The 13,091-nt window shown below is 40.2% G+C and overlaps 1 protein-coding gene across 2 annotated transcripts in view; it reads left to right on the plus strand.

Annotated features, from left to right (window-relative positions):
• csf1rb (colony stimulating factor 1 receptor, b) overlaps positions 1–13,091 on the plus strand; it is an 87,075-nt gene that overhangs the window by 49,233 nt on the left and 24,751 nt on the right. For both annotated transcript variants that reach the window (XM_052104325.1, XM_052104326.1), the window contains exon 14: positions 9,842–10,004. In XM_052104325.1, the coding sequence (XP_051960285.1) occupies positions 9,842–10,004 (163 nt within the window). The remainder of the gene's footprint in view (positions 1–9,841; positions 10,005–13,091) is intronic.

Below are 13,091 nucleotides of genomic sequence, written 5' to 3' on the forward strand. Positions count from 1 at the left end.
GTATGTATCTGACTAATTTCTGTAACTCATAATAAAAAAAAAAAAAAAATTTAAGGAACCGGCATGCCGGTTTTCGGGACGCTCATTCACAAAACCTTTCCATTCATTCATTGGATTATATATTGATGACTGACCTGGAAGCGCGAGGGCGCCGTTCCTCTTTGGAGTATATTCATTTGGCTCACTGCCTGGATTACTTTTTAATCAGACGACATACGTCTGTCATCATCTCTTGATCGTGCTCACGGACTATACGAATACCCGGTGAGGCTGATCTGAACACTGTAAATAACTCTGTGCACTCTGGATATCACTTTGACACTCACATACACCTTGTATTGTATTATTGTAAATGTTATTTTGGATGTTGTAAATACACTTGAGTTTATTGGTACTTCATCACTGTTGAGTGATATATTTGTTTTTCATACTCCATAGCCTATAGAAACGGTACTGTTGTTCCCATTATAGTGTAAACTCCACTAAAAGATTTTGGGGAGTGTTACATTATAAAAGCTAGATGCAGCGCAACGAATGATGAAACAGAACACAGGTGTCTCCAGAAGTTCCATTTAAAATGTAAAAAAATGTGGCGGTCCTTTGCAGGACACTGGAAAAAGTGTGATAAGGCGCAATTATCAAAGACGTCCGTCCAGTGCATGTTTACATAGAAAAACTATTGAAAAACAGCACAGATGCACATGTGAACAGCCCCAAATTCACATACTTGAAAATCTGACCCAAACCTGGCCCAAAATCCAAAAGTTTGTCAGGAATCGTCAGACTTAGATGAGGTTAAAGACCTCTACCCATAGCCTAGAATCACCAAATAGTAATTTAGGTATTTGAATTCAGGCGTGTCTAACAGTCAGGGCCGCTACAGTTGAAGTCAGAAGTTTACATTTAACTTAGCCAAATATATTTAAACTCAGTTTTTCACAATTCCTGACATTTAATCTTAGTCTTAGGTCAGTTAGGATCACTACTTTATTTTAAGAATATGAAATGTCAGAATAATAGTAGAGAGAATGATTTATTTCAGCTTTTATTTCTTTTATCACATTCCCAGTGGGTCATAAGTTTACATACAATTTGTTAGTATTTGGTAGCACTGCCTTTAAATGGTTTAACTTGGGTCAAACATTTTGGGTAGCCTTCCACAAGCTTTTCACAATACGTTGCTGACATTTTGGCCATTCCTCCAGATAGAACCGGTGTAACTGAGTCAGGTTTGTAGGCCTCCTTGCTTGCACATGCTTTTTCAGTTCTGCCCACAAAATCGAATTGAGGTCAGGGCTTTGTGATGGCCACTCCAATGCCTTGACTTTTTTGTCCTTAAACCATTTTGCCACAATTTTGGAGGTATGCTTGGGGTCATTGTCCATTTGGAAGACCCATTTGCAACAAGCTTTAACTTCGTGGCATGTCTTGAGATGTTGCTTCAATATATCCACATAATTTTCCATCCTCATGATGCCATCTATTTTGTGAAGTGCACCAGTCCCTCCTGCAGCAGAGCACCCCCACAAGATGATGCTGCCACCCCCATGCTTCACCGTTGGGATGATGTCCTTCGGCTTGCAAGCCTTAAACCTTTTCCGCCAAACATAACGATGGTCATTATGGCCAAAAAGTTATCAGACCAGAGAATTACTCCAAAAAGTAAGATCTTTGTTCCTATGTGCACTTGCAAAATGTAGTCTGGCATTTTTATGGCAGTTTTGGAGCAGTGGCTTCTTCCTTTCTGAGCAGCCTTTCAGGTTATGTCGATATAGGACTCCTTTTACTGTGTTTATAGATACTTGTGTCATGTATTTACCTGTAATTCCAGTATTTTCCACTAGATGTCCCTAGTTCTCCTTTTTTCCCTTTGTGTCTTGTATTTCCAACATTTCTTTTAATAATATCATTTGTGTTACCGGTGTCTTGATATTTACTGTGTATTTAAGTTGCCTCAGTTCCCTTGTTTGTCACTTGGTTTTTGAGTTTGCCAGCCTTCAGTTTCTAGTGTTGATCTTTTGTCTGCCTTGTTTCTACGTGGATTGTATTCCTAGGTTCTGTTGGATTTAGTACATTTTTGGATATTTCTTTCCCTTGTGGATTATACTCCATGAACATTAGCTTTTTTTGTTCTCTACTTTGTTTTTTTATTTGTGCTTTGCAGTCTCTCTTCTTTGGAACATTTTAATTTTTTAATGAAACTTTTGGATCCATTTTTACATGCTGTGTCTGTCTCCCTTTCTGGGTCCAATCCAGGGCAAGCATGTGTTAGCTCGGACAGACAACACGATGGTGGCTTACATCAAACGCCATGGCAGGATACGCTCCCGTCGTATGTCACAACTCACCCGCCATCTCCTCTTCTGGAGTCAGAGACACCTCATGTCACTGCGAGCCACTCACATCCCGGGGACCTCAACGCTACAGCGGACGCGCTGTCATGACAGGTTACCCACAAGGGAGAGTGGAGACTCCACCCTCAGGCGGTCCAGCTGATTTGGAGATGATTTGGGCTGGCACAGGTAGACCTATTCGCCTCCCCAGAATCCTCCCACTGCCCACTCTGGTACGCCCTGACGAGTCGCCCCTTGGTATAGATGCACTAGCCATGGCCCCCTGGACTCAGCAAATATGCGTTTCCCCCAGTGAGCCTACTTGCACAGACCCTGTGCAAGGTCAGGGAGGACAAGGAGCAGGTCATCCTAGTAGCACCCTACTGGCCCACACAGACTTGGTTCTCGGACCTCACGCTCCTCGCGTCAGCCCCTCCCTGGCGAATTCCCCTGAGGAAGGACCTTCTTTCTCAGGAACGGGGCACCATCTGGTACCCACGACCAGACCTCTGGAATCTCCATGTCTGGCCCCTGGACGGGACATGGAATACCTAAGTGGCCTACCACCTGCCGTAGTAGACAAGATCACTCAGGCTAGGGCTACCTCTATGAGGTGCCTGTATGCCTTGAATTGCCATCTGTTCGCTAAGTGGTGTTCTTCCCGACACAAAGACCTCAGATCAGTGCTTTCCTTCCTGCAGGAGAGGTGGAGTCCATTTCCACATCATACATCATCATACCCCACCGGGCATCCTCCTGTGGCTTCCAAACGTCAGGCAGCTCCGCCTCAACCTGGGCCCAGCTCTCAGCCGCAGCATTGTGCGCCCCGCAGGAAGCGGATGCCCCCCTTCTCCCGAATGTCCTCGAGGACCCGGAAGGCTCCCAAGTGTTCCTGAGACGGACGACCCAGGGAACGAGACGTTTGCTCCGAACGGGATGCGGAAGATCTAAGTGGCCTACCACTTGCTGTCTTAAGACAAATAAACACAATCAATCAAGACAGAGCTCCCTCTACCAGGCAACTTTACGCCCTAAAGTGGTGCTTGTTTGCAAATTGGGTTTCTTCCCGTTATGAAGACCCACAGAGATGCGCAGTCGGGTCAGTGCTCTTATTTCTGCAAGAGAGGCTGGAGGGGAGGCTGTCCCCCTCCACCTTGAAGGTTTATGTAGCCGCCATATTGGCTCACCACGAAGCAGTGATCTGATTATCAGGTTCCTTAGAGACGCCGGTAGGCTGAACCCTCCCAGGCCATGCCTGTTCCCCTCGTAGGATCTCTCCATGGTGCTTTCAGGCCTTCAGAGACCCCCCTTTGAGCCGCTAGAATCAGTCGAGCTCAAAGCCCTCTCCAAGATGGCCCTCCTGATCGTGCTCGCTTCCATCAAGAAGCGAGGTTGGGAACCTGCAAGAATTCTCTGTCAGCAACTCTTGCCTGGAGTTCGGTCCGGCAGACACCCATGTCGTCCTAAGACTACCACCGGGCTACATGCCCAAGGTTCCTATGACTCCCTTCAGGGACCTGGAAGTGAACCTGCAAGTGCTGCCCTGGGAGGAGGCAGACCCAGCCTCTTCGTTGCTTCGGTGCATGCTTTGTGTACCTATGAGGACTGCACACAGAGATTTAGATGTTTAGCTCTTTTTCTGCTTTGGTGGACAGTCACAACGCTGAACCGAGCTGTAATGGCCGCACCTTATTCTCAGCTCCTCAGTGCAAAACCTGAATGAACAGAGGCACGATTCCCTCCATTTATACCCAAATGTCCGGAGGAGAGACATGAAAATTCTGTCTGCCAAATTTTCATTTACCTTTTCTCAAGTTCAGAGGTAACCGAGGCCTTCAAGAAAGTCCCCTAGTGTCGCTTCACTCGACACGACGTCTCGTTCCCTCCATCAGGGAACGGAGGTTACAACAGTAACCTAGACATTTTCGATTAACTAATCCTTTACTGATGTACTCGTCATAGGCTAATCTACTTTTAGTAAATTTTGATATGTGATTAATTATGATTAATTTGATTAGTTAATTGACATTGTTAAAATTTTACATAGAAAGACAGACCTAATTTTCATATTTTGAAAAGAACAAAGGAATAGCAAGAAGTACAGCTGTCATTTAGCAGATACTTTTATTAAAAATGTTTTACATTTACAAAAGATTACATTTTCTCTCTTAATAGTGAATGCTCATGACTGCCATCTGCAAGGCTCAAACCAGCAAGCTTACATTTACCAGCCCTAAAGCTTTAGCCACTTCACCACACCACTAAACTACTTAAAGACTATTTGTGTAATTTTTTTATATGTTAGAAATGTTCCTCATATCCCAGCCTAATGGAATAGTTCACCTAAAAACGATGATTCTATCATTTACCTACCCTTATGCCATTTCAAACTTGTGTTGTCTTGTATGGAACACAAAAGATATTTGAATGATATATGATGTCTGTTTGTCCATACAATGCAAGTGAAAGGAGTCCAGGGGCTAAATGTATAAAACTTCTCAGAAATTCTCTTAAGAATAGTCTTAAGCTTTGACTTAAGTGTGTGACACACACACACACACACACACACACACACACACACACACACACACACACACACACACACACACACACACACACACACACACACACACACAACATTTGAAGCTTTCCATTCTTTAATGATTCAGTATAAACTTCTAACAAAAGTGGAGCCAGTTCTGTAGCATAGGATCTAAAATGTGCCAACTATATGATTTCTAATTCTCTATATGTGGCAACACCTCTAAACTCACCAGGGTGTGATCTGAGAATAAGATGTTTCCAATTGAGCAATCAACAACAAATGAAATGAGGGGCTTAAATAAAAAAAATCTATTCTAGAGTAAATCTTATGGACTGATGAAAAAAAATTTATAGTCCCTACCAGATGGGTTCAAAAGTCTCCAAATATCTGTAAGATCAAGATTTTTACACATCCTGTGAAGCATCCATGTTGCTCTTGGGGGCTTACACAATTTTGCTTCACTATGATCAAGGACTGAGTCCATCAAAAGATTAAAGTCACCTCCAAATATTATATCATGAGGGGTGCCAGCAGCTTGCAACATCCCTTTAAGATCTATAAAATCCCTGATCATCACCATTAGGTGCATAAATGTTAGCCAAAATCAGACTTTGCCCCTGAATTTCTGTTAAAACAATAATTACTCTCCTTAATTTATCTTTAAACTGTTTGAAACATTTGAATTGTAAATGTTTATTTACCAGTGTAATGACTCCCTTGCTCTTAGTTGAGCCAGCAATAAAGAAAACATGTCCACCCCATATCTTCCCAAATTTTTCAGCTTCCTGCAGGGAATTCCAATGTCCCGCAAAAATACTCCCCAAAAAATAAAATAAAATAAATCCACAAATCATACTTCAGCTAACAGGAGGCATAAGCACAAGGAACTAGCATATTCATTCATAACTGTCCCGAAGTAGTGTTATTTATCAAAACAATCTCCCCTCGGAGCTGATCTCCGCACAAAATAAATCAAATTACGCATCCCGGTTCTTCAGATGGTCAAGAGTTAATTCATTTGGAGGCCGCATAAAAGTATATACCATGACTTACACAATCCACCAACTTTATAAAAGACATCCTTTGTGTGGGCATGTTTATTCTCAGTTTGGCTGGAAACATCAGTGCAAAAGAGATCTTACATTGATGCAAGAGTTTCTTGCATTTCTTGAACCCTCTCATCTCTCTTGTTGAGTTCGCAAAGTCCAGGAACAAGAAAATATTGTGATTCTTCCAAGAAAGCTTTCCTTTGCTCCTCCGCCTAGCACAACACGAGATCTTTATCGGATGATCTCAGAAATTTGGCCAGGATTGATCACATTCTGTCTCCCTCAGCAGATCTGTGAGCTCCTTATGTTGAGCAGACTCGGGAAGAGCTCGTCCAGAAGTTTCACCATATCTCTGCCTTCCTCATGCTCAGGAATTCCAACAATCCGTAAGTTTTTCCTTCGGCTCCGATTTTCCAAATCTTCCAATTTTTCCGAATTTTTTTTTTTTTTTTTTTTTTTTTAAACGTCTATCTTGGTCACATGCGGATTAGCAGATAATTCCCTTTCCAATGACTCCAGATAATCGATTCATTTCTCAACATCTGCCAATCTTGTGACTAACTTTTTTTTCCTTCACCGTAATCGATCGACGTATTACAGCGACATCCTCCAAGTCCGCAACTACCCTCGTCAACATCACCACAGTTGGACAGTTGACACTGGATTTCTTCTCCCGCCGTGCAATCCAAATCATGTCCCTGGTCCACAGGCCTGTCTGGGCTTTCATCTTGAACATGTAAGTGTCTTTTTATGTCTCCAGAGCCTGAGGATTTTGACTTCTTTGCCTTGTTTACCTCAAACAGCAAATGTGTAACCTGTTATGCTGGGTGTGGAGGCAGGACAAGACGGACAAGAGGTGCGGATCCAGACGCGGTTTTTATTGAGATAAACACATAAGAAATAAAAGGTAAACACAAAGGAAAGTCCACGATGGGAAAACAGGAAACTTAAGCACAACGAAACAGATTTAAACACGATGAAACAAAACTCGAACAAAACTAAGAACTCGGGTAGGGAACACAGACCAGGCTTGACAACATTCCAGAAACAAACATTACCAAACAACGACCGACAGAGAGTGAACAAACAGACAGGGTTTAAATGCACAGACAAAGTGGAGACTGAACGAGACACAGGTGAAAACAATGATGAGTGCAGGCAGTGGGGGAGGCCGGGAATGGTGAGAAATGTAGTTTAACACACGGACAGTGAGACTCAGGGTGGACAACAGGGAAACCATGACATGGACCAGAATCGGTGACGGGTGAGATGGAAAATACGGAGCGGACAACAAGGAAACGTGAAATAAATGTGATAGTGAAACCGAGAACGAAGGGTAGACAACACAGGAACGTAACATATCCGGGTGTATCGAATTTCACTGGATTATATCATGAAAATAATTACAAAAATATGCAAAGTGCGCAGTGCTGTCTCTCACATGTCTGCCCTTCACATGGCGTCAAGTGGGACCCCAAGACTGATTCTTAAGGGCTGACTGAGGTGACACTTATGTGTTGTGAAAAAAGGACTACAATGATGTTGACCCAAAATGGCCACTCTCAAACACTGAATAAGCCATTAGTGAGCCTTCAAGTGTAATATATCCCAGCTGGTATGACACCATTCATTCATTTATTCATTCATTCATGATTTAATACAACACATTATAAAACGATGTTTTGAGAATAGATTATTTTCTGTTTATTAATTATTTGATTAATCAAATTAGAAAGCCAAATTTAATTTAATGTATTTAAACATTATTCCACATATTGCCGAATGTTGTTCTCAAACAATGTGTAAATTGAATGCAACAAAAAATCTAAATGCTAAATCTTGCAATATAATCACATATGCATTTCATGTTATCAAAACGAACTTTCTCCACAGTTTTTTTTCAAATGCTTAATTCAAAAGAATGAGTTTCAATGTATTCATTTAATGAAAAAATGTGCTGCAATTAAAAAATGATATTGATGGAATTAATTTCCCTCGAATACATAGCACATTTGCCCAAATTCCACTTTCATAAGTTCATCGCATTGTTCCTTTGTTGTAAAGTGTGTTACTCCTAACTAGGTTAGGATTCCTCTCCAGCACTCTTTAAACAATTTAGGAACTGAGACCATGTCTTAACACTTATGAACCTTTATGAATCACACATATTCTTAAGTCTAGGAATAAGAGTATAATGATATCATTCTTAGAATTTTTACGCACTTATGACAAAAAGTTTACTCTAAGTGGCTTCATACATACGGCCCCAAATTTTCAAGCTCCAAAAAGGAAGCGTAAATGTAATCCATACTGCAGTGGTTTTATCCATGTTTTTCTAATGGATTCAATCGATTTTTGGTGAGAACAGACCAAAATATAAAAAAATGTCTCTATAAATATCACCACAGCAGTCTTCTTGATGACAGTCTTGTGTAGACAGACCTATGACTACGGCATGGGTCTGGGCTCTTTAGCAGCTTCGATTGGCCAAGAACCACCCATTTGGACAGGAAAAGCCATGTAACTGACATATAAAGCAACCAATAACAATCGGTTTTGTCATCACAGGGTGTTTAGGGGTGGGGTGTAATCGAAGATATATCATACCATCATAAAAGATCTAAATGGGGGAAAAAATTATTTATATAATGGTGCGCGAAGCAAAGCACAGAAAACCTCATTATAGACAATTTCACAGACATACCTTGGTAAACAAAGCAGAAAATGTTCTGCTTTACTTTCTGCTATGTGCCTGTAATGTACCCATGACTGGAGGCTGGTTAGAATCCATGTTGCAGAGGTATTTATTGTGAATGACAATAAACAGGCTAACAATCCAAAGTACTGAGCAAAGAAATGAAGTCGAATTAACAGGCAATGGTTCAATAACAGGCAGGCAATCCAAACAGGCGACAAGGCAAAAACAGTGATCAAAATACGTAATCCAAGTAAACAGGCAAAAAGGTCATAACATGAGACTTAAACAGTGAGCAAGGAAAAACACTTGGTAAGGCAGGTAAACTGGCAATACTTCGCAATCTGGGTGTGTAAAAGCACTGCTTATATATATGTCAAACAGGAAGTGACATGGCAGGAAAAAGGAAGTGACATTGTTCAGAATTCAGGTGAGGGCTCCTTCTGGTGGACGGGAGACCGCTCAATCATTATAGTGCCTCAAATGAAACTCTGAATATCTTTAAAAGATTTGATGTCACCAAACTGGAAAACTTGGGCAAATTTTGTGATAATTTCGTCCTCAAAAGCACTCATTCTATCAACACAGAACCTTATGAACACAACCCCTCATCCAGGCTGACTTATAAAATGTCCTGTGTACGTCTACTCGTGGAACCTCCACTGAACAAGCCAATCAGATTTACGCTGAGTTGATCGAGAAGGCGTTATCCAGTGTTCTGTGTTATAAGCATCAGGCAGTTAGAGAATGGACTGTGGGCGCTCTGAAAGCTTGCCATCTGAGGCTGAGACTACCTTGGCGATGATGATTACACGCTCGATTACACTTCCTAGCGATGGCATGATTGGACTATAAGTCGACGATTATAACACAACTATAAGTTGTAGGTTGATTTCACCTAGTGTAATCATTAACACTGCTCTGTGGCACTATTAGAATTCTTCTGTTTGTTGGCTTGCAAAGGCCGACAAAAAGACATTGGCTTAGCAGGACTATCTGTTATGCAACCAATGGAAGTTTGGCTCATGAGCAGTAAACCTTTTATTTTGGTTATATCATTTACCCTGTTCCTCACCAAAGTGGGCGTGCCATGTGAGAGGTTAAATTATTATTTATGCAAATCCATTTGGTGATACTCATGTCACAATATTCACTTCAGCTTTAAAATAAAAAAAGTCTAAGCTATTTGTACTATGATTTTGATTTTTGTCTGACATAGGCCCGATGTTGATGATAACGGAGTACTGCTGCCACGGTGACCTCCTCAACTTCTTGCGTCAAAGAGCAGAAACATTTGTGAACACTGTTCTGGGTGTTCAAAGTTTTTCAAAGGATTTAAACCTCTACAAGAATGTAGCAGTTCAAAGGAGCCATTCTACATGGTATGTTCATCTCAATCTTCTGTCTCGTGTAAGACAATTAACAGACTTTTTTTTTTTATTAACAGTAAAAGTTATTTACTACTATTGATATGTTAGCTTGAACTCAACATCCTTTTTTTATACTTGAGGCTTATTAGGGTTTTTTACAAATCCAAAATGTTCTTCATGTGGTAACATCCATATTAACTGGTTTTATTCCAAATCTGACAAATGTTTCCTGAAGTTACACCAACACATTTACACACCTATTAGTTTACACCAAGAAAAGTCATTTTGGGGTATTAAATCAAGTTAAAATAGATTCTTGAGGTGGCAATTGCAGTTTACCACTTTTTTCAGTGCATGTGTTTGCAGTCTGTATAGCAGTAGACTCATGTGCCAACAAATCGTATGCATCTTGAGTCATCTCAAGTAAGATATCTAGTCTAACCTAAGACATCATTATATATTTTAATAAATACAGTAATATTTAATCATTTTTGGCACCTCAAAAAGATTACATAGAATTTCTGTGTTTGCTAGTATTTCTCAACTATTTTTACAAAAACAAACTCCTAGACATACAGTATTAGCAGATGATTAGGCCTTAATTTAGCACTTTTGGACAAGACCGTTCCAGTAAAAAAGCATGTCAATTCTACTTAATAACAATGTATCTATGTGCTAGTTTGGGAAATGTGTAAATTCATGTGTAAAATAATTAGTAAACATTCAGTTTGAGTACACTTTGTTACACCAACAAAATAAATTTTAAAGGTTAAGTCACGAAGAAATAGCTTCTTTAAGTAGCAATTGCAGGCTATCACCGCGGTTATGACTATAAACCATGCATCAGTAGCTGACACTATGGGAACTCCTCCCAGGAGTGACCATCTCTGAAGCCCTTATAGAATCACACAAATCTCATTGGCAGATGGTCCATGCTGCTCCACCCCTTATGCATGCATCATCACAGCAACATTTTTGTCAGAATTTTTTGAGTAAAGTGAGGAGCCATCGTCACATAACAGTGAGAATTCAGTAGTTTCGAAAAGTTACAGTGTCTCGCTCCCTCCTTTCAGGGAACCGAGGTTACAGTCATAAACGAGACATTCCCAATAAGTTCAGTCACTTCAACGCTGCATTGACGCAAACAAAGAGCTGATCAGACAGTCTGTAGTGACTCACTAGGGCAATATGTACATGCCCACCAGCCTTACAGGGCAAAGCATGTAAGCCTAAGCCTCTTAGCATTGTCTGACTCAAACAGAAGAGGAGAGAATGCTTAAAAGGTGACAACCTGATCTCTGAATGAGTGACCACACTTTGGGCACAAAACCTTGGCTTGAGGAAGGCTTTCAATCCAATCCAAACTTTAAAGCTGGTGTCACACTAGCAGACTGGACTCTGAACAATTCGATTTGGTAGGGAGTGTCACACTGTTGTGACTGTTGTTGCTGATCTTTCCTTCTTAGTTGGTAAGCCTGTCACACTTACCAGTTAAAACAGGAGGGAAGATGTTACTCTTAACAACTGCCTTTGACTTTTCTCAACGCTTCACAGTCATGCCCCATTTTTGCAGCCAATCTACCTGAAGCTTTTGAATACATAGGTATTTTTCAATATTAATCCAAGATCCTGCAGCATCTGCTATGTTAGGTTGTTTTTTAAAGACATATTCTATTGAGAACACGTGGCAAAAATAAATGTCATCCTTTTCTTTCACACATTTATCATCACATTGTGCAAAGAGCTGGGCACCAGTGTATAATTGTGTAGAAAGTCTCTTCAAAACTTTCAACCAACTACTCAAAAGTATATTAAAGTACCATGAACTAAAATAAAACAAAAGTACAAACTTGTAAGGTAAGCATATTCATACATGTTATTTATACAATTTTAAAATTTTAATTTAACATGTTATGTTTCCATTAATGTATACATAAATGGAAACTACAATATATTTATATAATCTAAAAGAGTATACAAATATAAAGTTTATGTTTACGTTATATTAAATAATAAAAGACCCAAGTACTAAATGTAAAAGGTTTTACACATTTATTGTCACGCTATGCAAAGATCTGGGCAGCAGAAATGTTTTTCTTTTATTGGTCTGCCATGATATTTATTGGTCTGTCAAAGAGCAATATGCTTCTCCTCCAAATGCACTTTTAATTTGTATAAAAAGATACTAATTGAATATTAGGATAATTAATCAAAAGAACAAATAGATAAATCATATGCTAGTTTAGTCTTCAAATGCTTTTTAAAAATGTAAATGCTTGGTGCTTGTCTAATTTAAATTGTTAAAAGCTCATAATGGCTAAAAGTAGCTTCACCAGATATATTAAGATTTGCATTGGAGGACCTCAAACCACGAGTTGGAACATAATTTGATAAACAGTCAGAAATGTATGATGCGTTAAGGCATTAAAAAATGTTAAAAGAGCCTTAAAATCAATCCTATACTTAACATGTAACCAATGTAAATTAGATAAAACTGGTGTAATGTGATCTCTGTTTTTGGATCTTGTAAGAACTCTGGCTGGAGCATTCTGCACCAGTTGCAGTCTATCTATACAACTCTTAGGTAAGCCAGTATAAAGTACATTACAATAGTCAATACGAGCAAAAAAATAAAAGCATGAATAATTTTTTTTGCATCTTCAAATGAAAAAAAAAGTGTCGAATTTGTTCTTTATTTCTACTGTTACCAGTTTCAATTCTTTCCCTCTCGTGTTTTGAGCCAACAATAAGAATCTGTTTAATGCTGTGACAGGGCAGGGCCGGGTCGTGATTATACACACCCGGTCCCTTATCAGGCTAATTAAGCCTCCGATAGGGATAAAGGCCGATTGCGGACAGTGGTGCGACGAGAGAGAGATCGTTTAAGGACATGTCCATCATGTGTGTGTCTTTTGTTTAAGTTTAATCATTAAAATATTATTTATATTGACAAGCCGGTTCTCGCCTCCTCCTTTCCATTGAACTGCTTTACACTGGTGCCGAAATCCGGGAAGGAGGAGGGATACGCCGTATTAGAGTTCTCGCCACTACCATCCACCCCAACGGAGCAGCCGTGGGGACGGAGGAGCCCGGCCACCT

Source organism: Xyrauchen texanus, chromosome 34 (assembly GCF_025860055.1).
Source record: "Xyrauchen texanus isolate HMW12.3.18 chromosome 34, RBS_HiC_50CHRs, whole genome shotgun sequence".
In the NCBI taxonomy this organism is placed as follows: Eukaryota; Metazoa; Chordata; class Actinopteri; order Cypriniformes; family Catostomidae; genus Xyrauchen; species Xyrauchen texanus.